Source organism: Rhipicephalus sanguineus, chromosome 11, assembly GCF_013339695.2.
Source record: "Rhipicephalus sanguineus isolate Rsan-2018 chromosome 11, BIME_Rsan_1.4, whole genome shotgun sequence".
NCBI classification, from domain to species: Eukaryota; Metazoa; Arthropoda; class Arachnida; order Ixodida; family Ixodidae; genus Rhipicephalus; species Rhipicephalus sanguineus.
Window position 1 is genome coordinate 123,171,928 of NC_051186.1, and position 24,761 is coordinate 123,196,688.

Consider the following 24,761-nt stretch of genomic DNA (forward strand, 5'->3'; position numbering starts at 1 on the left):
GTTATTAATGCAGTGATTGTCCCATCCATTCCATTGCCTTGCATTTTTCGAGCTGCTTCTGTAAAGATGATAGCATACAAACCTTCCCAGCTTACAATACCTTTTGTTTTGGCTTCCCTTAAGAATTGCCTTTAGTGTCTTTCTAAGGGGGACTGGTCTACCCTGGACAATTATTCGTGAGCTGTAGCGGTTTTGATTGGTTCGGCCATAACCAGCAAAGTGGTGGTTTTGGCTTTTGGCATCCGCGAAGCCTTGATTTGTAGCAGAAGCTGCCATTCCTTGTTGCAGGAAGCCGCGAGGCCCCTATGGCAGCAAACAGGAAACGCAAGAATTTTGCGCAAGGAAGCCCTGAAAGTGAGTGATATTTTGTCGACCAGCTTCACTTTGGAGGTGGGCTTGATGTACGGTTCTCGTGGATTGAAATGTGACATCGTTTTTTTTTTTAGTGTAATGACTGCTTTGGGTAGTTGCTCGTGAAAACTGCATCGTAGTCGCTGTAAATCTAGCCACTAAAGTTATTTTTGGCTCAGATGTAAGTGTTCGAGTCAAAATTACGCCGATATGACACGAACTGTAGACACTGGAAACGAAAGTATGTGCATTACTTAGCCCTAAGTTTTCGAGATTGAATCCGTGAGTACTACTGTAACAAGGTTCGGGTGAGTGTAAGAGTACACGAAAAACAAACACTGAATTGTAATAGACTATATATTCCTTTAAGGCTTCATTTTCATAGATTTTTTAGTGAGAGGTTAATAGTAGAAGAAAATCAGACTGGGCTTAAATTTTTTTTTAATCACATCAGATTCCTAGCGCCGGTTATATCAGCTCGGCATCACTGATGTCCACGTACTTTCTCATGCTTTGAAAAATGTGTAGCAGTACAGTCTTAACTTGTTCATAGTAGTCTTAGGGCCCCATTACTAGATGCAGGCACCGCCCCCCCAAATTTTTTTTCTGCTCCCCCCCACTCATGCTCCACCGCGGTGAGTCTCCCGATTTCAAAAGTCCTTTGGTGTGCAGGTACGCCAAGGCCAGGCCGCCTCGGTTTTTGCTTTTGTTTTTCTTCCTCAGTCAGCACATGATTGTCGGTGTGCATGGTTAGGCTAGTTTGCCCATTTTGGCCATTTTGTAGGCAGGCAATCGACTTTAATTACAACTGTTAGCAACATAAAAACACGAAGGTTCAGCTAGAAGCAATAAAGGCAGCAGATACTTCAAGGTATAGACAAGCAAAAAGTATGAATTAACCAAATTTGTGCTGTGGGGAAGTTTGAATTTAGTGGCTTTAAAATGCATTGAAAACAAAGCCAGCCAGCCAAAAATTTAAGATTTGTTTGAATTAACCGTATGTTTGAATTATCAGAGGTGGAGTTATCAAGAGTCTACTGCATAAGCTTCTCTTGTCGCTTTGTCAAGCAAATAAGTGGGGGAGCTTGTGTCGTATGAAACTGGGTTATTGTGCTGGATGTTAAATCATGTAAAATTGAGATCATCACCTGAATCAACCACCTGATAATCAACCACCAGAGTCAACCCTGACTTCAGCGTTGATGAAGTGCAGTTCGGGCGAGTTGCTGATGCTGCACACCTTCGCAGGTAAATTCGTGAAGTACTCCAACAGTTTCTCTAATGATGACGACGAGCCTGCTGAAAGTGGCTCGGGCCTTTCGATGGGTGAGTACGTTGTTCTCACATGCCGAGTTCTTCCTTCTTGTTTCTTCTTTTCTTGTCCTCATCTGTTGTAAAAAAAAGACAATAATAATAATGATGGTAGGCCTTGGTGAATGGCACGTTGCAATTGTGGTAACGTTGTAACAGCTACAAAAATGGGCGTTGGAACTGATGAAATACCCAAGCACGGCCTAGCTAACATTAGTTTTCCCAAGGGCATCTGTAACCTTACTGGGTACGGTATTGTGCTGCTAGGCACAAGGTTTGCCGATTCGCTGCTGGCCGCTTTGACTGAACTGCGATGCTAGTGGAATACAAAAACAGTGTCACATACTGTATATGAGGGATTGGCTAATAAGGAGGATGTACTCAACACTCCATGTTGCTATCTTCTTGTTGTGATCGCTGCCAGTTCCTACAAAGGTATGAGAAGAGGCAAAAAGAACTTTACATAAAAGATACGAGAAAAGTGGCATTTATTGCTGGAAAAATGAAAATACCTGATATTCGAGTTAAGAGTGAGGAAGCGCAGTTCTCAGGTCACGTTGTGTGCAGTGGGCGAAACTGGTGGTCAGTTAAACAGAATTGGTGCCGATGGAGTCGATACGTGCTGTTCACAGAGGCACAGGATTGGCTATTGTGACGACATCAATAAATTTGCAGTCATAAATTAGTAAATTTGAGGCAAGTGTAGCAAGCCAGGAGTAACTGGTGGTTATTCGTGAGGCTTTTGACCTGCTGTAAAACATGACTGATGATGATAAGAATGTCGATGGTTGTTGTGAATTAACGAAGACAATGTTGGAAGGAGGAAGGGGAGTCCCTTTAATTGAGACATCAGTTTCTCTTGACCAGTCATCATCTTTCAATGCACTTTTTGCAGATCAATTAAAAAACTTTTGATTACATTGCAGGCAATTACAGCAACATCTCACAGAAGCTCATGGTAAGCATGACAAGTTGTCTCCACCTGAATTATCTATCTAGCGAGTGGTGTGTACAAGCTGTGATTCGAAAAGTCTTGAAGAAGAGTCATGTAGCTTGTTTCATTCGTAGTTTTTTAGCGGCGAAGCTCCTTAGGGTGCATGTCTGTCACTCCTCTGTAGTATGTAGTAGCAGGTAGCCACCTCTAGTTCTTGGAGTGTTCACTAGATGGCGCTATCATAGCCACCTCTAGTTCTCAGAAAGATCCCTAGATAGTGCGGAGGCGCTCGCTGCATTGCAGATGCGTGCTTCAGTCCCCCCCCCCCTCTCTCTTGCCTCGCAAGGCCAATGCAGGCAGCGTCTGCTAGCGAGTTTCTTGATTGAAAAAACCGACTGCTTGCGCTGCACAACCGTTCACTGACCACCCCGTATATATAGGCACTGGATTTTCACCTCCATGGTAGAGCATGTAGCGCAAAAATTACGGGGACACAAGAAAGCAACATAAACACGAGACGAGCGCTATGTGAGTGCCTGTGTGAGATTTCTCCTGTGCGTGATTAAACAATAAAAATTCACAGCGCACATGTAAAATTAAAGTGAGCTGCAAGTCGCCATGACTCTCATCGACCCTTTAGTATAAACGTGCCCGATCTCACATTGTTGATGATGTACTGGGCAGAATTCACGAAATATTCACATATGGCACGTGTCATTGGTGAAAGGCAATCGTTCGATTTAGTGCGGTGACGTACGCTAGGGGGACCGTTGTAATGAAGGGACCACGTAAACCAACAGTACAATAAAAGTTTGATGTTTAATATATACACAGTGTTTCTCACATGTTTACTTGATAATATACTGGGCGAATTACTAGAAGTATTCACGGTTTACCGATGATTTCCTCCGGAGCTTCGCCCCACTCATCATCATTCACCCCGTGGATATGCTGTGGATTTTTTTTTTATGTGACAAAGCACTTATTGCGTTAAACGTGGACGTCGAGCTTACAGAAGGTTTGTCTAACATGTTTATGAGGAAGGCCAAAGAGAAGTTCTGAACATTGTATGTTGAGAAGAGCAGTGAGTTGGATAAGTCAGTTAAGATTCATGGTTGAATTCAGCACAAGATGCAGTGACACTGAGACAAACAAATATGGAGACAAACACGGCGTCATGCTTGCCATCTAGCTCTGTTTGGCATGTCTCTTGCGCTGATCCCAACCATGAGTCTGTTGTTCAGCCTATGAAGTATTATGAAGTATTCAAAAGAACTTGTTGTTGGGCTGGTTGGTAGATCATTTCCAAAAACTTAACTAGAGCGCAACCACACGACACATTCACACACACACACACACACACACACACGCACACACCCAGGCATCAACCACGTACAGCGCTCAATTCCAACTGTTAAATGAGACTGTTATTCGTTGGAATTGAGCGCTGTACGTGGTTGATGTCTGAGTGTGTGGGTGTGTGTGTGTGTGAATGTGTCGTGTGGTTGCGCTCTAATTAAGTTTTATTGCGATAGCAATTATATGGACAGTCTCCACTGATTTTTGCCGTCGCCGCCGCCGCCATCATACACCGTATATGTATATGTCTATATATATATATAAAAGCCACAAACAAAAATAATTCAGAAAACCTTTCCGACGCGTGGAATCGAACGGCCGACCTCTCACTTTGCAGTGCGCAGCGTTAGCCGGTTACACCACCAGCAGTACCGTCTTTTAGCCTGCTAACGGCGAGCTATTTATATACACCATTCACTTCAGCATGCTTTCTTAGTCACCACATAGATGTCGCAATGTGCGTGCGTGGCGCGCTTTAAAGATCATTGCCCCGCTCCTGCGAACGTCATTGCTCTTCGCCCTACAGGGCGTGGTCGCCTTCGTGCGCTTATCTCGAGGAAAGAAAGGGGCGGCCGGGGCGGTGGAGCGGGGGGTTGTATGTCTTGTGCTTTCCCCGCGATGTCCGCGCTGAAGTATAGGGGATGTTATTTACTACTAATAACATCCCCTATACTTTCCTCGGCATTATTGTGTGTTAGTGCTCATTAATGTTGTGTATAACAAAGAAAAGCGAGCCCCTGAAATTAACATTTCTTTCTTTCATTCATAGCGAGAGTCTCGTTCTAGCAGACTTCATGCTTTCAGGTAGTATGCAAGGGATTATTGGTCAGCTGCCAGCTCGTAATAAGTTCACGTGCCAAGTGATACCAACAGGCAGAAAAAGAGTGTTCCACACTCGCCGTCATGGCTACCGGCGGCGCTGACTGACGCTCCCACGTTTAAATGTACGCCGCGGTAGCTCAGTTGGTAGAGCATCGGACGCGTTATTCGAAGGTCGCAGGTTCATTCCCTGCCCGCGGCAAGTTATCTTTTCGTCCACTTTTCTTTCTTCACATTTAGCTTACATTTACTACTAATAACATCCCCTATACTTTCCTTGGCATTATATTCTGTTAGTGTTCATTAATATTGTGTATAACAAAGAAAAACGAGCCCTTGAAGTTAACACTTCTTTCCTTCAGAGCGTACGAAGGTCACTTCGCTCGCTGCAGCGGCCGTGTTTGCAAAAGGAGCGCGCTGTTCAAACAGAAATAAGTAACAACTGTGACAGTTAGTTCGCGCTCGTCCTGTGTGTACCTGTTCGTTCATTTCGTGCGTCCTGCTTTATGTTTGAGCAGTGCGCTTCAAGTGTCGAGCTGTGACACATGATAGTTCGCACTCGTCCTGTGTGCGTTCTTTTCTTGCGTCCTTTGGGCTCTAGCGACGCGCTGGCAATTTCGAGCTGCTTTCCGTTCTTCATGTTACATTCCAATTTATTGCTATTGCATTCATTGCTTCGCCGTTGCGGCGAAACTGACATTTTTTGAAGTATTCAGCTTATCAAAAGAATACAGCATACCTTTTAAAAGTGATGCTTTTTGATAACAGGAACATTTTTGAAACTTTCCTTGCGATTGGTAAAGTGTGCTTTTGCTAAGCTGACTGATAAGACAAACAGATATGTATGGTCTGCCCATTATAAAGGTAGTCTACTGCATTTGTGGAGTTACATGCATCATGAAAGATATGTATTAAGATCTCATTAAACTTTTTCTTGGTTTTCCACAGGCAAGCATGGGCTACAAGGCCGGTGCCGGTCTTGGCAAGGACAACCAGGGAATTAAGGACATCATCCCAACGTCCAAGCAGCGTGGCCGGCGAGGTCTGGGTCTCTCCATGGAGGGCCTCGAACCCAGTGCAGATGTCAAATGGGACTTTGAGAAGGAAGAAGTGAGAAAAAAGCAGTGTATTCTTCCGCATGTGTTTTTTTTTCTTTCAAATTTGTGTTTTCTTGTTGCTGTTGAATGACAGCTTGAATACAGTTGCATTTTTGCACCGCCATTGGATGACTGGGCCTCTTACTTCATGGTAGAGTCAGACCAACAGAGCTAGACTGCCGTCTCGTTGACTCAGCCACAGTGGCATTCTCACTCCATAGCCAATAATAACAGTGCATTGACAATGTATGCACAACACAAGAACAGACTTTCAAAAGAAAATTTACTGCAGAAAGCAAATCAGTATTTTCTCCGAACTGCAATTAGTAATTTACAGTGGAATCTCGTGGATACATTTTTCACGGGAAGTGGGAAATCAAATGTATTATGCAAAAATCATATTAACGAAAGAGGTTAAAGAAATAAGGAAAATATGCATGCTCCCTCAGCAACTCACTTTTATTGAGCAACATTGAAGTAGCTGGTCAATTTTAGCTGCACTTTCTTCTTTTCAACGAAAAAGAAAAACGGGCAACGAAAGCGCTAGATTCGTGGCTTCACAAGGTCAACCACGAGGAGACCGATCGTCTTGCGGAAGAAGCGGCGCAAAATGAGCGAGGATGCGAAAGGGGCGAGGGGAAGAACAAGAGGTTGTGCGGCGGCGGCAGAGTACAAGGAGTGGTGGTACTTCAAGATCGAGGGGCTATGTAACACCCCTAGGGGCCTTTAAGGAAAATAAACTGAACTGAACTGAACTGAACTTTACCTGATGCATCATCATTATCATTGGACGAATCAGCCCTGCCTGGCAGTGATCTTTTCACCACAAAACCAACTGCTGCATCCTCAGTGTCTCTGCACCGTGCAGATTGTGGTTTGTTGGAATGCAGTGATGTGATAGCTGCACCAATTGCGCCAAACTGCGCCAAGACATCAAACCTGCTACATCCTGCTACATCTCCGCTGTTCTGCGCCAAAACTGCGCCAAACTATAAGCACACTAGCGAAAAAACGTGCGCAGCGTGCCGGCGGCGGCAAAACGCGACACACCAAAGCTGCCACGTGGCAAAATTTTCGTGCCGCGAGAGGAATCGGTTCATGCATCATTTTTCGCGGCACGCTGCCTGGCGCTTTCTGGGGGACCTGACCGGACGCAGATTGATGGGTGGGCTCGTTAAGCGCTGGGTTGGCTTGCTCAGGTTTTTGGGGGCCGGCATAACCCTCTCCCGACTGCTGTAAATTGGTGTGACCCCCCAAAAATGCACCTCGGAAGGAGCGGCTCGCCGCGAGCTGGTGTGACCGCACCGCCGCAGCAACATAGAAGTAAAATTTCAGTGTGGCACAGCAACGTCCATGCCTGTCTTATTTTTGCCCCCTTTTTTAAGTTCCGCTACTCGAACCAGTGTTATACCTCTGTCACAAGGACAACCTTAACCGTGGTTAGGAATAGCTATACAGCAGAAATAACAGCACTTAGTCTCCTAACCGCGGTTATCGCAAACAGATAAGCTGGCAAGATGGCGGACAAGCTTTGCACCAGCCGTGAACTGGCGCAGTTAATTGGCAGCTTCGTGTTGTTTGAGGATTTTCACTGAACGCGACTCCAGTCAGTGAGCAAACCTCGTGGAAAACTAGGTTCGCCGTGGAACGGCTATCAACAAAGACTATTCCGTCCTCGGCGGGTCAGAGCCTCAGGTCGTTCCACCAAGTTCATTGTCGACATCCTGAGCAAGATGGACGAAAATGGTGACACTATATCATCTTGGTGTCGCCAAGGCAGCGATGGCAGTGGACTTTGCATTGTCTGCAGTCAGACTATTAACCGCGAATAGCATGGTTTTGCAGCAATAAAGCGACATGCTACAAGCAAAAGGCACATTGAGGCCACGAAGCAGCACCGGAATTCAGCAGGTGTACTGAAAACTCCAAAGACCTGCATATCAGACGTATTTGGACTTCACAAAAATTGCAACCCAGTCCGATCCAGGCTTCTTGCGAACCTACAGTAAACCAATTTAGGAGGCGTTGATGTAAACGTAACCGGCTGATACGAATTCGTGAAATTCCCCAGCCGAATTCCGCTGTGTCGAATGGGCCGAAATTTGGATGTTCCGAATGCTTTTCCACGTCGCGGCGGGTGATAAGAACTTTGGTACCGAATCAGTCGAACGACGGTCAAGAGCAGAATGCTGTTAGCTTCGGAAGTACGCGCGCGGCCAGCGCTCACACTGTCAGAACTGTGGTTATCGTTTGCCACAACGGCTGTGGGCGAAGCCGCGGTCGCTTTTGACACTGTCATGTATGGCGACGACGAAACTGACGGGACTCCGAAAGTGCACGCGCGTCCAACGTCCACCCAGTCTAAGCGACGCTGCTTCCCGCAAACGCCGCGGACAAAACCGTGGCAGATGCGATTATAGATAGCAACAAACGACGATGTTTTGGAAAAGTTTTGAAGGCACGTGCGCGGCCAGCGCAGGCGGATTGAAAATGGAGCTACCGTTTGCCGCAACCGCCGCGCACGAAACCACGGTCGCTATCAACGCGATCATCGATAGCGACTACGAGCTCCGAAGCTACGCGGCTAACGTAGCGGTAGATTAGAGGCTATATAGTCGCAAAAAAAAGGCACGAAGCAGTGGCGTAACTGGGGGAGGGGTCACACTGCCCCCCCCAAAAAATTTTATTTTGCTATGGCATACACAGCCCAAAATGACACTTGACCACATCTGCCTGCCCGGCCCCCACTTCAAATCAAGGAGGTGCTACCCCCCCCCCCCCCCCCAAAAAAAAAAAATTTCGGCCAGGACCTCAATAAAGTTTACCATACCATATATGCCCCAGGCACGAAGCCTTTCAGCGTTCGTGTCGATCTTCGCTTGTCACTATCAGGGGTGTAGCCAGAAATTTTTTTCGGGGGGGGGGGTTCAACCATACTTTATGTATGTTCGTACGTGCATTTGTATGTGTGCGTATATATTACGCAAGCAAAACTGAAAAATTTCGAGGGGGGTTTGAACCCTCCCAAACCCCCCTTACTACACCCCTTGTAAAGAAACTATCGATCAGCCAAGGAACCACACAGACAGCCGTTCATCGTTCCAACTTCCTCTTCTTCTACTGCAGTGCTCGCCTGCACGCGTTTATTCCTTTTCTTTTTCAACATACTCCCGCCCCCCAGTAGTGTCGCTCAATTCGAGCTTGTACAATTTCTGTACTGGCTTTCTTAAAAACTTTCCGTCTTGGGCTTTCACCCGGCAAGCTCGGATTATGCCATCTTGACCCGGGTAAACGTCTGTGACTCGCCCAAGGGGCCAAACACCTCGAGAAATGCCAGGCTCTTCGATGATTACCACATCATCTACTCGTAGACAGCTGCTGGGATGTGCAGGGTATAGGTGAAGTGCCCGCAGTTCTAGCAAATACTCTTTTTTCCATTGCATCCACAGGTGATCTATCAGCTTCTGTCTGTGTCTCAACTTCTTGCTGATGTCACTTCGAGTAGTCTGAGAACTTATAGCATCGTAGTCATTGTTGGGCCGCTCTGGAGAAGCTAACAAGGAACGTCCAACAAGAAAATGCGCCGGACATATCGGAGAAGGCTCTTTGGAGTCCGTATACGTGTAGGTCAATGGTCTTGAGTTAACTGCTTCAACCTCCAGTAGCATCGTCTCGGTTTGTTCGCTGGTGAGTTTGCTCTTTCCCATCACCTTGCGCAACGATGACTTCACTGTTCGGACAAGCCTCTCCCACCAACCACCCCACCAAGGTGCACCCGGAACGATAAACTTCCATTCGATGCGATGGGTCAGTAGGAAAGACGCGAACGGAGAGCTCTTCATGACATTCCAGATGTTCCTGAGGTCCCGTGATGCTCTCTTAAAGGCAAGAGCGTTGTCGGAGTACAGCGTTGCTGGTACCCCTCTGCGAGCCAGAAACCGGCGGAACGCTAGTAAGAAAGCGCTTGTCGAGATCGCACTCGTCAGTTCAAGGTGTACTGCTCTCGTCGTCGCACAGGTGAACAGCAGGATGTAAGCTTTCGATGCATCACCATGTAGCTCCTGTTGCTTTATATATAGTGGACCTGCAAAGTCCAATCCCACTACATCAAACGGTCGTGACGAGAGAAGCCGGTCCTCAGGCATCGGCGCATATTGTACGTTTCCAGGTTTCATGTTGTACCTTCGGCAGAGGAAGCAAGCATTAATGATTCGTTTCACTTCTTGTCGAGCGCGGATAATCCAATAACGCTGTCGTATTTGCATCATAGTGCTTGCCACACCACCATGCAAAGCTCTGCAGTGAGCCTCTGTCACTACCAAAGCCGTGAAGGGATGCCTCTGTGGTAGTATGACCGGATGCTTTTCGTCATACGTAGCGTCGATTCTTTCAAGTCGTCCGCCAAGCCGAAGCTGTCCGCTTTGGTCCAAGAAAGGGTGAAGATCGAGCAGCTTCGAGTGTTTTGAGAGAGTGTCTCCAAGTTGAAGCTGTTCGACGTCCTTCGCGAATACTTCGAGTTGAACTCGTTGTACCCAAAACCTTTCAGCCTTGCATAGCTCCAGTGTCGAAATTGTTTCGCTGAGCGATGTTCGAATACCACGGCATCGATCCACAAAGCGGAAGACCCAGGCGGTGACGCGCAGGAGCTTCTGCAGATTGTTGTGCTTGCTTAAATCAATCACAGGGTGTAATTTCCTGGATGATGCTTGAAGAAATACATGTTGCGTGTCAATCTCTGCCTCTTCGTTGATCGGTGTGCACTGGTTCGGTTCGGTAGGCCAGTTTGATTTAGGCTGGGACAACCATTCAGGTCCATACCACCAACAGCGACTTGCACGTAGAGTCTTCAAAGGTATGCCCCTAGTCAGTACATCTGACGGGTTGTCTTCACCCGGGCAGTAGCGCCATAGCACTGGTTCAGTAGCTTTTGCTATTTCAGTCACTCTGTGTTTTACAAACTGACTCAACTTGCTATGGTCACCGCGGATCCAGCTCAATGTGATCATAGAGTCAGTCCACATGACGCAGTGGAAATCTTTTGAATCCCATGAGGAACAAATGTACTTTAGCAATCTGGCTCCCACTACCGCGGCCATAAGCTCGAGCTTTGGTAGTGTTAAAGTCTTAATAGGTGCCACTCTTGACTTCGCTACTATCAGTGAAGTAGCCGAGTTCCCGTCTTCGTCGAATGCTCTCAAATAGGCACATGCTCCATAAGCCTTCAGGCTGGCGTCGACGAATATATGCAGTTCAGCCTCTTTCACTGCTCCATGAAGCCCGTCTCTCACGCAGCGCGGAATCTTTATGTGGCCAAGCTGAATCACGTCCGCACACCAGGCTGTCCACTGCGTCTTGATCTCCTCGGGTAATTGATCATCCCAGGAACGGCCTAAAACCCAAAGGCGTTGAAACAAAAGCTTCGCTGTTACGGTGAAAGGCGATAGAATGCCAAGCGGGTCATAAATTCGAGAAGCAGCCTTTAGTAGAGTACGTTTCGTGTCGGGCTGGCCAGCGACTAAATATTGTGCCACAGATTTGGAAGAAAACTTGAAGTAGTCGTTTTCTATATCCCATTGCATTCCCAAGACCGCAGCTGCTTCTCTGGATGCTCCTTCTACTTGCTCCTCCTGGTTGTCGAAAATGTTCTGCAGCTGATGGTTATTGGTCTTCCACTTTCTGAGGTCCATGCCTGCATCTCTCATGATTGCCTTTGACTGTTCATAGATGCGCAGACCTTCATGGAATGTTGTTGATGAGGTTGTTTCGTCATCACCAATTGCTTGTACTTTTAGAATGCAGACCATGAGGCTGGAGTCGCCGTCCAGAAAGGCTTTTTGCTGACTGGGTCCTTGTAGCGTCCATCCAAACGCTGTGTCGATCGCTACCAGTCCTGGAACTTCTGCGCTCTTTACAATTTCTCCAGACATTACTTGCCAAAGATGGTCAGCTCCTATCAACAAGCTAAGGCCATTTTCCGTCTCCGCGTCGAACTTCTTTTCGTCCGCGATGAATTTCCCTTCGAGCCGCAGGTTCCGAAGGAAGTGGCTGTCAGCTTTCGGGGAAGCAATGTCGTGACAAATAACTGGGACAACAATTGCACGCACTATGCGGGTGTCGGAAGAGTGCTGGCTGCGCAGGGGAACTTCTACAACCTTCCGTCTTTCCGCAGTACTTGGTGATGCGCAGCCAAACGTGTTCAGTGCAATCCGTGTTTCTCCCAGTACCTGCAGGTGTAACTTCCTGACGATCTCTTCCGTGACGAAGGATCGCTGGCTGCCTCCGTCGAGAATCCCTCGGACATATCTTGAACTGTTATCTTTCACGACAAAGGCGCGAAAGGTCTGCAAGTATACTTCTCTGTCATTTATCTCGCTCCCGCTCAGTGAATCCTTGTCGCACAGCATAACCGACTGTGATGACACCATTCCTACTGTGCTTCCGGAGGCGTCCACTGGTCGAGGTGTCACTGCCATGTTCTTCCTGTAGTTAGGGTCGCACATGCTTGATGCGTGCCTCCCATGACAGCTCGAGCACGTGAGTTTGACTTGGCAGGACCGTGCCGGATGACCTCGTGACGTGCATCGATAGCAGCGGTTGTCCTTAGTCAGCATCTCTTTCTTAGAAGTGATAGAGAGGTCGGCGTCGCAGGCGCGTGTGCCGTGCTTCTTCGATTTGCAGAAAAAACACTCGTTCCAGTTGCACGATGCGCTGTGTAGTACAGAAGCGGTGCTGGTGCTGCTGCCTCGAGTTCGCTGTGCACGGTCATCAACCGGTCGCATCTAAAGGTCCCTGGTTCGTTCCCGGGTTTCGGCACCAAAATGTAAAGAAACTATCGATCAGCCAAGGAACCACACAGACAGCCGTTCATCGTTCCAACTTCCTCTTCTTCTACTGCAGTGCTCGCCGCAAGCGTTTATTCCTTTTCTTTTTCAACACCCCTAATCACTATGGTGGAGTGGACTTCACTTAGTTTTCAGTTGGCCTCATGCGAAGCTTTGACGTACGCTTTCGCGACAGCCAGCTGCGCCGTCCTTTATTCGTCCGTTCACGTGTGTCCCAGAAAGGCGTACGCAAGTTCTTTTGACGGAAATAAATGTTTTGTGCGTATATCGGGGTTTGAAAACGGATTTTGCTAGTTTTTTGATATGAAATTTTGGGCGATACGAATATTGTCGCCCCCCCTTCAGATTCTATCACCGAGATTCTACTGTAGTTGGGAAACCCTACCTGCGTTGTTTGTTTGACCACACTAAGCCATTATAAGACTGCAACGCCAATGTTTATGCTTACGGGGCCGTTAGGTGATCCAGTGGTGTTATGCAAACACCCATTATTGGACAGAACTTTTTATTTCAAAAGAGTTCCTCCTTATTTGGCTGTTTTGCTTCACACGGTTCATTTTTCCACTTGGCAGTGAGCTTTTAGCTGGGAGCAGGGAAAACAGCTCCAAAAGCTGTTTTCCCTGCTCCCAAACACGTTTTTGGCTGCTCCGAAAGCCCTTTTACCTGCTCCAAAACGCACTTTTTGCTGCTCCAAAAACCTACTCCAAAACAGCTTCAGTCAATCACATCACTGGGAATGCAGTTTGAGCTAGTATACACCAGAGGACAAATGTAAGATTTCTAAATATATCCGTGAAGATCCACTTTTGTGGTCGTATTATCTAATTTTGGGCAAAAATGTGATCCTATTAGGCGCATGAAAATGTATTATTTCTTAGGGACGTTGGCCGTGGATAAATAGAAAAACGTTTTAGGCCGAGAAACGTACTACGCAGAATCGTATCAACGAGATTCCACTCTTTTGTGCTTACTCATTACCCACTCTGCTGCTTTGGACCATTAAAGCCCATAATATAATCATTTTTAGGTGGTAGACGCTTAACGTTCTGTGTCAATTGCTGTGGAAGGCCGCATTCCAACCGGCAAGAACTTTTACCCGCAAAGGAAACTTTTACCTTAAGGTCGGAGAGCTCAGAGGCTAGGATGTAAATTTATGTGTTGGCTTGTTAATCAGTGTCACACGGTCAGAGCCATGCCTTTTTTTATTTAATATGGAGGAAGAAGTCATTGCTCGAAATATGACTCTGTAAGCTGAGTTTACTTGCAGAAATAACTTCCCCTTCTGTGCCACACTTGAAAGAGAAGCAGTGATAAGTGGAATCTGCTCAGAGAGGCCAGGTGGCATTGGTTTCTCTTTCTTAATAGAAATGTGGAAATTCATCTGCAGATGAGGATTTCTGGTTAGATATTTTTTCCTACAAATTCCTTGTTTTCTAATTGTAACACAATATTTTCGGTGCATCAGTGAGTGAAGTATGTTTGCCAGTTCATTGCTGCTGACAGCTGTACTACAGCTGTACTACACGAATTATCGGTTACAGTCGAAACCCGCGATAACGAAATCCCGAGGGAACGAAATTCTCACCGCAACGAAATATTTTCAGAGCACCTGCGAATGCCCATAGGAGTCAATGCATTTCGTAACTCATGACTACGGAATATATTCATACCACAGTCCCTCATTAACGAAATTTTATGAAACACGAGTGTGCGAATAATCTGCTCTCGCAACATTGACTATATTCGAAAACTGCTGAAATGTATTCATGCTGCACTTAAATTGTGCAACTATCGCTACAGCGATACCTTCAAAGCCAATAGCTATCGCTGTAGCCGATAGCTATCGCTACAGCTATAGTGACAAAGCCAAGCACAGATTCCCTGTGCTTGGCTTTGTCGGCTTTGCGCGCACATGGTCGCGTGTGTGGAGCCATTTGTGGAGCGTTTGCTTGGTCGCTTGGTGGCTTGGTGCAATTCCCGATGGCTTCAGAGTTCATGAGTTCGTTTGCTCTGACGAATGTGTCGTCGTGCATAGTCTGTGCGAGGTGGGCGATCGCGATAAGCAACGACCGGAGCAGCCAGAGAAAACAACAAGCCCGCAGGATGTGCTGAATGCCTTCGACACAATTTGCTCGTTTTTCGGTGAGCACGACGACGTGACGATGGACCATTTCTTTCAGTGTGAGTCGAGAGGCATGAAATTGTTGCATGGTAAGGTCCGCCAAGGCGAACTTACTGACTTTTGGAAATAAAATGTGTTTTTGTAAGTTCCTTGTCTTTTCTGCCGCATTCTCACTCCAACGAAATTCCCGCAAGAGCGAAATTTTGTGCTTTCCCCGCCGATTTCGTTATTGCGGGTTTCAACTGTATAATGAAGTAAATGAAGAATAGCCTTGTCATAGCTACAGTGTTACAAATCAAGTTTGTAATGAATTTTCGTATATAACGAAGTTATTTTCGTCCCAGATGTGACTTTGTTTTAATGAGGTTTGTGTGTACGAGATTTTTCAGTTACAGGCTCTCGCTGCTCAGATCCACAGGAAATACTTGTTTTTGTCTGACTTACTTTTACTATTATTCTCAGTGCCTCTTTTCTTGCAAATGAATTCAACAACTTCTTTCCTTGTCCTGCACATGCTTTCCTACTCCTTGTACAGGTCGACGTGAAGGAGCGAGTGGATTGGATTCCCAGGTGTGAGGACGAGCCGCCAAACATCAAGACTCTGAGGGAATGGGCCACGGAAGGAAAGGTGAGGGGAACATCTGGACTTGCTTGAAACGAAAGAAGTGCGCAAGTGCCGAAATCTACCGGGCGATAAAAAGTGATAAAAACTTATGCTGTTTCAGGATGAACAGAGGCCACGTTCCTCACTTATAAGGATACTTTCACCTTTTGCTGAATTATCATTCTAGTCAGTTATTAAACCCTTAAAGGCCGCTTGAGGCAGCAGTAAGAACAGCAGTAAGTAAAAAAAGAAAACATCATCAGCATAGAATGAAATGACAATTCGCGTGGATCTGATGTCAAAGAAAACGTACATGTAAAGCTTGAAAAGTAACATACATAAGTGCCAGATATGTATATCTGAAAGGATGTATATCTAAAAGTGATAACGTGACTAGCGTTGGATTAATTGTCACCTACAAGATTTGGCACTCTTGGCCCACAACCAGATGCTCTGTCTGTCGCAGTGGCAATGTACAGGGAGGGTGGAAAGAAATGCGAACAGTGCGGCGCGCTGTTTTCAGCACGCTCTGACCGTGTTCGCAATAAAAAGAGGTTGGGTGCTTCTTGATTGTATTGCCACGTACGTTTCTTATCACTTTTGCTGCATTCGCCCACAAAGGCTGTCGGCAACGCTCAGCGCAAACCGCGCCTCAGTCTTCGAGAAGCTTCACGATTGTTGTAGATGATTTTGTTAAGATTGCGCGCAAGACGCGAACGCTCGAGCTCATTCTAGAGATTGCGCAACCACCAGCGATATCGCTGGAAAGTTCGATAGCGCCGGTATAAAAGCCGACGCGCTTGACCGCTTGTCAGTTGATCGACGGACGACGCCCTGTTCGCCGCTATCCTTGTACAGCGTGTATTGCTGTAGTTCTAGTTCTCAGTTTCTCGGCCACAAGTTCGGCCAAATAAACAGTTTCATCTCGGACGTGCGGACTGTTGTCTTCGTCGACGTCACGACCACGTGACATCTGGTGGAGGTGCTGCTTCATGATCCGGACGCCACCGCGGAGCGCTGACCCAAGCTCAAGCCGCGAAGAAGACGACTCTAAGGACAACCCGGATCCTCGAACCAGCCGCCGGCAGAAAGGACTACCCCCCGAATACGAACCCCTACCGGACAACACCAGGATCACAGCGAAGAAGACAACAGCCACAATGACAACCGCTGGGGCGCCTACAACGGTCGTCATGCACCAACCGAGGGAGCCGCCGACATTCCGCGGATCACCATGCGAGGATCCAGAAAGCTGGCTGGAGGCATACGACCGGGTTTCCACGTTCAACAACTGGGACTGCAACGAGAAGCTACTCCATGTCTACTTCGCCCTTGAAGATGGCGCAAGGACCTGGTTCGAGAATCGAGAGTCCACGCTAACATCATGGGACCTCTTTCGCACCGCATTTCTCGACACCTTCACGAGCGTCATCCGGAAAGAAAGGGCTGAGACCCTTCTCGAGACCCGTGTACAGCTCCCCAATGAGAACATCGGACTGTACACCGAAGAAATGACTCGCCTCTTTCGCCATGCCGACCCCGCCATGTCCGAAGAAAAGAAAGTTCGATTCCTGATGCGGGGAGTGAAGGAAGAACTTTTCACCGGACTTGTGCGCAACCCACCGAAGACGGTCTCGGAATTCGTTTCGGAGGCCACCACAATCGAAAAGGCACTAGCAATCCGCACTAGGCAGTACAACCGCCGCATGCCGACGACGAACTACGGGGAAGCACATGCGCTGGGCTCCGACGACCTACGTGAGACGATCAGGGCGGTCGTACGCGAAGAGCTGCGAAGGATGTTTCCTGCATCGCAACCCCAGGTCCATTCCATAGCCGACGTCGTTCGCGAGGAACTTCAGCATTCGCTAGGAGTTGCTGCACCGTCGCAACCTGAGCCGGAAGCTATGAGCTATGCTGCAGCAGCCCGCCGTCATGCTGCTCCTCCACGCCCACGCCGAGACGACACACCGCCGCAGTACCGTCGCCAGACGCCGCCGCCGCCCCCGACGCCCTACCGTCCACCTGTCGGCCAGACGCCGCCGCCGCCACCGACGCCCTACCGCCCACCTGTCGGCCAGCGCTATACCCCGAGGAAGACCGATGTCTGGCGCGCCCCTGACAACCGCCCCCGCTCTGCTACCACTGCGGGGAGGCAGGCCACACGTACCGCCGCTGCCAGGACCGTCAGATGGGGCTACGCGGATTCGCCGTCAACGCGCCGCGCCCGCAGCCAGGCGAACGGCCTCGCGACATCGACGACTACCTCACCGGAACACAGTGGCAAGCACGACGACCTTCCCGCTCGCCGTCGCCCGGCCGTTACATGTCACCGCACCGCCGGCAGTACACTGGCCCAAACCGGGGCCGGTCGCCTAGCCCGTATCCGGAAAACTAAGGGCAGCAACCGATGGAGGTGCGGTTGCTGAACGACGAAATGCTGAAGATCCTCCGCCGTCGTCGACGACGCCACGACGAAGTTCCGAGCCCCCGCCGCACGCCGAACGACGTCCTGAAGACGAAACTTTGCGACCGGAAGCAGACCTGACGACGCAACGCGGAAGCAGCGGTGCAAACCGACGTAGCCGTGACCCGACGCCGCGACATAACCGCAACGCAAGACGGCGGACTAGCGACCTCGACATTCTGATCGACGGCCACAACGTCACCGCTCTCGTCGATACTGGAGCAGACTATTCCGTCATCAGTGGGCCGTTCGCAGCAAAGTTGAAGAAAGTTAAGACTGCTTGGGAAGGCCCCGAGATCCGGACCGCTGGAGGTCATCTGATAACGCCGATTGGTGTCTGCACGGCGAGAGTCACCATCAATAACCAGACTTATCCTGCGAGCTTTGTAATCCTAAAAAACTGCTCCAGAGATGTGATACTTGGAATAGACTTCCTAAGTGACCACGGCGCCGTCATCGACCTGAGGTCTGAGTCGATAACACTAACCTCAGACAAAGCGCTACCGCCCCACGCGACGCCACGGAACCATGCACTGAATGTGATAGAAGAGCAGGTGACCGTTCCGCCGCGCTCCAGCGTCATTATTTCCGTCGGCACCGAAGAACCCGCAGACCTTGAAGGTGTCATCGAGGGCGATCAGCACCTACTTCTGAACCGTCAGGTTTGCGTCGCAAGAGGTATAGCCGAGCTGCGTCATGGCAAAGCAAAGGTAGTGTTGACGAACTTTAGCCACGAATATAGGCACCTCAACATTGGTACGACCGTTGCCTACATCGACGAATGTGTGGCCACCAGCAATGCTTTCGCCCTCTTCGATGCTGCCGAACCTGTTTCGACGAATCGAGGTCCCGAACCAGATTTCGACGTTAACCCGAGCCTTCCGAAGGTCAAGCAAGACCAGCTCAAAACGCTGCTCCTGCAATACAAGAACTGTTTCTCCTCGTCATCGCGGGTCCGACAGACGCCCCTTGCTAAGCATCGCATTCTAACAGAAGAAAATTCTCGACCACTCCGTCAGAGCCCCTACAGAGTTTCGACTCGAGAGCGCGACGCGATAAAGAGACAAGTCGACGAGATGCTACGCGACAACATCATCCAGCCGTCCAAGAGTCCCTGGGCGTCACCAGTGGTGTTAGTGAAGAAGAAGGACGGGACACTGCGCTTCTGCGTTGATTACCGGCGCCTGAACAAGATCACGAAGAAGGACGTGTACCCCCTCCCAAGGATAGACGACACCCTTGATCGACTTCACAACGCGACGTACTTTTCGTCGATGGACCTCAAGACCGGCTACTGGCAGATCGAAGTAGACGAAAGAGACCGAGAAAAGACCGCTTTTATAACACCCGACGGCCTCTTTGAGTTCAAGGTCATGCCTTTCGGACTTTGCTCGGCACCTGCGACGTTCCAGCGCGTCATGGACACCGTACTGGCCGGATTGAAGTGGCAGTCGTGCCTTGTGTATTTGGACGACGTCGTCGTGTTTTCCTCGACCTTCGACGAGCATCTCCGGCGGCTTGAGGCAGTACTTCAAGCAATCAAGACCTCGGGACTGACCTTGAAGCCAGAAAAGTGCCGATTCGCGTATGACGAGCTCTTGTTTCTGGGTCATGTGATCGGCAAGTCTGGAGTGCGCCCAGACCCGCGGAAAACAGCTGCCATCGCCGACTTCGCGCCACCCACCGACAAGAAGGCCGTGCGCCGATTTCTCGGCTTATGCGCCTATTACAGACGCTTCGTCAAAAACTTTTCACGAATCGCCGAACCACTGACGCTTCTCACGAAGGCTAACGTGGAATTCAGGTGGGAAACGGCGCAAGTGCAAGCCTTTCAAGAACTTAAACGACGCCTGCAGACGCCACCCATACTTGCGCATTTCGACGATTGCGCCGATACGGAAATCCACACCGACGCAAGCAGCGTAGGACTCGGCGCCGTCCTTGTGCAGAAGACTGACGGGCAGGAAAGGGTCATCAGTTATGCTAGCCGGTCACTATCCAAGGCAGAGGCCAACTATTCCACAACAGAAAAGGAATGCCTTGCCATCATCTGGGCTACGTCAAAGTTTCGCCCCTACCTCTATGGCAGGCCCTTCAAAGTTGTCAGTGACCATCACGCCTTATGTTGGCTAGCTAACTTGAAGGACCCTTCAGGTCGTCTCGCACGATGGAGTTTGAGGCTTCAAGAATTCGACATAACCGTCGTGTACAAGTCCGGACGAAAACACTCCGACGCCGACTGCCTGTCTCGTGCCCCCGTCGACGCGCCGCCGCAAGACGACGACGATGACTGTTTCCTAGGAACTATAAGTACCGATGACTTCGCCGAAAGGCAACGAGCCGACGCGGAACTGGGAGGCCTTATGGAGTACCTCGAGTGCAAGACCGCCGTTGTTCCGAAGGTATTCAAGCGAGGACTGCCGTCGTTTTTCTTACGGAACGGCGTTCTCCTGAAGAAGAACTTCTCGCCACTTCGAACCGAATACCTTCTTGTCGTGCCCTCATCATTGCGACCAGAAGTCCTACAGGCCCTACACGACGACCCGACGGCTGGACACCTTGGTGTTTCCCGCACGCTCGCCAGAATACAGGAAAAATACTACTGGCCACGCCTTGCTGCCGACGTCGCCCACTACGTTAAGACTTGCCGAGACTGCCAGCGACGGAAGACACCGCCGACTAGGCCAGCGGGACTTCTGCAGCCAATCGAACCACCTCACCGGCCGTTCCAGCAAATCGGGATGGACCTACTGGGGCCGTTCCCGACGTCGACTTTCGGCAATAAGTGGATCGTCGTAGCAACTGACTACCTCACCCGCTACGCCGAGACAAAGGCCTTGCCCAAAGGCAGCGCCGCCGAGGTAGCCAAATTCTTCGTGGAGAACATCGTCTTGCGACATGGCGCCCCAGAGGTCCTTATCACAGACAGAGGTACCGCCTTTACTGCGGACCTAACTCAGGCGATTTTCAAATACAGCGAGACGAGCCACCGCCGCACCACCGCCTACCACCCGCAGACCAATGGCCTCACCGAGCGTCTAAATAAGACAATCGCCGACATGCTGGCCATGTACGTCGACGTTGAGCACAAGACGTGGGATGCCGTCCTTCCGTACGTGACCTTCGCTTACAACACGGCCGTCCAAGAAACGACGCAGATGACGCCGTACAAGTTGGTCTACGGAAGGAGCCCGGCGACGACACTCGACGCCATGCTACCGAACGTCACCGACGAAGAAAACCTCGACGCCGCCGCTTACTTACAACGTGCCGAAGAAGCTCGACAGCTCGCCCGCCTGCGCATCAAGACCCAGCAGCACACCGACAGCCGTCGCTACAATCTTCGACGACGCTTCGTGGAGTACCAGCCCGGCGATCGTGTCTGGGTCTGGACACCAATACGACGACGCGGACTGAGCGAGAAGCTTCTGCGACGATACTTCGGACCGTACAGGGTACTTCGACGTCTCGGCGCACTCGACTACGAGGTTGTCCCCGACGGCATCACGAACTCTCAGAGGCGCCGAGCTCGACCAGAGGTCGTGCATGTGGTGCGCCTTAAACCGTACTATGCTCGTTAACTCACCTGAGGACTCTAATGTTTGTGTGCTTAGTTTTCTTTAGTACTGCATGTATCCATGTTCTGTTTTTAAGCATCGGGACGATGCTTTTTCAGAGGGGGGCATTGCCACGTACGTTTCTTATCACTTTTGCTGCATTCGCCCACAAAGGCTGTCGGCAACGCTCAGCGCAAACCGCGCCTCAGTCTTCGAGAAGCTTCACGATTGTTGTAGATGATTTTGTTAAGATTGCGCGCAAGACGCGAACGCTCGAGCTCATTCTAGAGATTGCGCAACCACCAGCGATATCGCTGGAAAGTTCGATAGCGCCGGTATAAAAGCCGACGCGCTTGACCGCTTGTCAGTTGATCGACGGACGACGCCCTGTTCGCCGCTATCCTTGTACAGCGTGTATTGCTGTAGTTCTAGTTCTCAGTTTCTCGGCCACAAGTTCGGCCAAATAAACAGTTTCATCTCGGACGTGCGGACTGTTGTCTTCGTCGACGTCACGACCACGTGACAGTATCATGGATTACTCTAGTGGCTTTTTATCACCATCCAAGCTACAACCGCTTGAAAAGAAATGCAAAACAGCAAAGAATATAGATGCCACACTGTTAGCATGTCTTTCGATCCCCACTGTACGTGCAGTACTCGTGGATTGAGACAGGACAATTTAGGGCTAAGTAACGTACATACTTTCGTTTCCACCGTCTTCGGTTTGGTCATATCGGCGTAATTTCAACTTGGAACGCGTAGATCAGAGCCAACAGTATCTTTAGAGACCAGATTCCTCGCGACATGACTTGGTTATCTCGAGTGATTGCGCATACCATTCGTTACACTAACAATTGTGATGTCACGTTTGAATCCGGGAGTACTGTACGTCATCTACAGAATGTTTGCTGGCAATTTTGTCCATTTTTAGCAATAGTTCGTTAAAGCCAGGTTTGCTAAAAGTGAAATTTGTCACGTTAAGGGGGGATGTGGCAATGAGAACTACTTTTGTTATTTATGGAGATGAAGTGATGAAATTTGGCATACAAATGTGCTTTGTTGTACTGATATCATATCTGAAATCTGTTCTGACCTATCTGTTGTAGTTTTTTAGTTACAATACTTGATTGGCTCTCATTGTCATCCCATAATTAATTAATTAATTAATTAGACATAAGCTCCTCGAGACTTCTGCATAAGAATATTCACAAGGGCCTGTTCTGTGCCGTAAAGCTATTGGTTAATTTTTTAATCAAATAAGCGCACAAAAAAATTTCAATGTTCTGTACATATTGTCCTACTAACAACTTTTACAAAAGACTAATTATAAAAATCTGTATAACGTGCAGACAAATATGGACAGCTTTACGGCACTCGCCAAGGTCTCAGGGTCTAAGTGCAGAAAACGGGATGGTTATATCTTTACTTGTTGTGAAACGGCACAGGGATGACTGACAGCAACTGCTCGAAAAATGAAAGCTGAGAAAATGGAGCTCAAAGAAAATGGCGCTTAAAGCTAAGAAAACGTAACTCAGAAGCAAGCTGGTTTTATTTTTCATTGTAGCAGTGCAGCTTTGTGGCTATCTTGAGCTCCGATTGGTCCTCTTTACGATGATGCCAATATGGTGGCACTCTGCCAAGGGAAAGCTACAGATTTGCATTCTCTAAAGCCCAATTTTCTCATAGTTTTTTATGACAGCACACTAGTAAAATGCTTATTTCTCAACTTCTACTGCTTATTTAGGTCTAACATTTTGCCATGGTGTAAAAGATGGTCTCAGGATATCAGAAAAAAATGAATTGAAAAATTTAACATTTTGACTAAATTTACCATTCTCATTACCCCGTCCCCCCCTTAATGGTGTAGGCATGCCAAACTGAGTCAGAAGAATTGTCCACTAAATTCGAAAGTCCGAAAACATGCTAAATGTAGGTCTGTTTGTAAGGGGCACGGGCTGCATTATCCCAGGGTACGTTTTCCTGGGGTGCAACAGCTGCGCCAATCGCCTCAATTTGATACAATTCCTTATTTTTGCACCAAGCTGTGCCAAAACCGTGAAATTTGTCGAAATTGCACCACGCTGTGCCAGAATGCCCGACCAGCTTAAAATTTTCTCAGTTGCGCAAATTTTAGCGAGAAATAGAGGCTGCGTTGGTCATCTGCAGTGTGGGCATCATCATCCAATACAGACGCGCACACCGTAACCCTAACACCCCTCCCCCCCGCAAAAGAAAACAAAGTCACTGTTTCACCCCAAGGACGAAGCAATCAATGTGATAGCAACAAATTGTAATGTTATACGAAGTGAGGCTGGCAGCAAACTTTTTTGTATCCAATTGGTGTAAGAGAATACGGCCGCTCCAGGGAAAGATGCTCCTTCCGCATGGTCACTTCACGTTGAGAGCGCAGCAGGTAAAAGGGTATACAAGCCACCCGCTGACGACCTCCGAGAAAGCATGCGCGCCATCGATCGTGATCGCGCCCTTGGAATCAAAGTTCAAAGTTGCTGCTCAAGCGACACCTCCCTCGCGTCTTTTAATGCTCGTTCAAGACGGCTGGGGCGTTTCCTCTCTGCTTCGATGGCAGGCCTCCCGAGCGGAGTGGTGTTATCGCATGCGCTTTCCGAGCAACAGAGATGAGCTGGCTCATTTGATCTCTGTTTCAGCCGCGTTCGTCGCCCGCACTCACACGCTTTTACCTGTAGTAGAACATATATGCGCGGGGGGATGTTATCAGTTTAGACTTTATACGGAACATGACGGCAAAAACCTGTCGAAAGTGTCCATATAATTGCTATCGGAATAAAAAAAGAACAGTGGTTATCAAATTTCTTGATTCTTGTTTTATTGCATGCAGAACCCTTTTTAAGCCACTTTTGCCTAAGTACACTGGTGTCCTGCGGAAAAGCATACTGAGATTTAGACTGGACTATTAGTACTAGCTGTTAGGTACACAGCTCATTTTGTTCTTTAATTACTCATTCGTGCACGTGCCTTGTAATTACGAGTACTAGTATGATCGCTGACGACTAAAAATTATTGGCAATAATCTGGAGCTGCTGTTTATGGCGTTTCTGCGGCCTTGAGAAACAGTAGACAAAAACGTGAACCAGTTATCTTCTTTCGCCACCCCCACTTGCTCCTGCTTTATGAATCTCCCAAATTTCGAGGTTTCCAGGTTCGCAGGCCCACATTAGCATTTTCATTGCCTGTCAAATTATTTGACAGGCCCTGCAGATGCTAATGTGGACTTCGTCATTCTTCGCACTGTGGGGTGGCTCAACACACTGCTTTTATT

At 48.6% G+C, this 24,761-nt stretch overlaps 1 protein-coding gene across 2 annotated transcripts in view; it reads left to right on the forward strand.

The window, feature by feature from the left end:
* LOC119373701 (cap-specific mRNA (nucleoside-2'-O-)-methyltransferase 1) overlaps nucleotides 1–24,761 on the forward strand; it is a 127,893-nt gene that overhangs the window by 20,736 nt on the left and 82,396 nt on the right. For both annotated transcript variants that reach the window (XM_037643763.2, XM_037643764.2), the window contains 5 exons: nucleotides 289–354; nucleotides 1,600–1,677; nucleotides 2,589–2,620; nucleotides 5,723–5,884; nucleotides 15,371–15,463. In XM_037643763.2, the coding sequence (XP_037499691.1) occupies nucleotides 289–354; nucleotides 1,600–1,677; nucleotides 2,589–2,620; nucleotides 5,723–5,884; nucleotides 15,371–15,463 (431 nt within the window). The remainder of the gene's footprint in view (nucleotides 1–288; nucleotides 355–1,599; nucleotides 1,678–2,588; nucleotides 2,621–5,722; nucleotides 5,885–15,370; nucleotides 15,464–24,761) is intronic.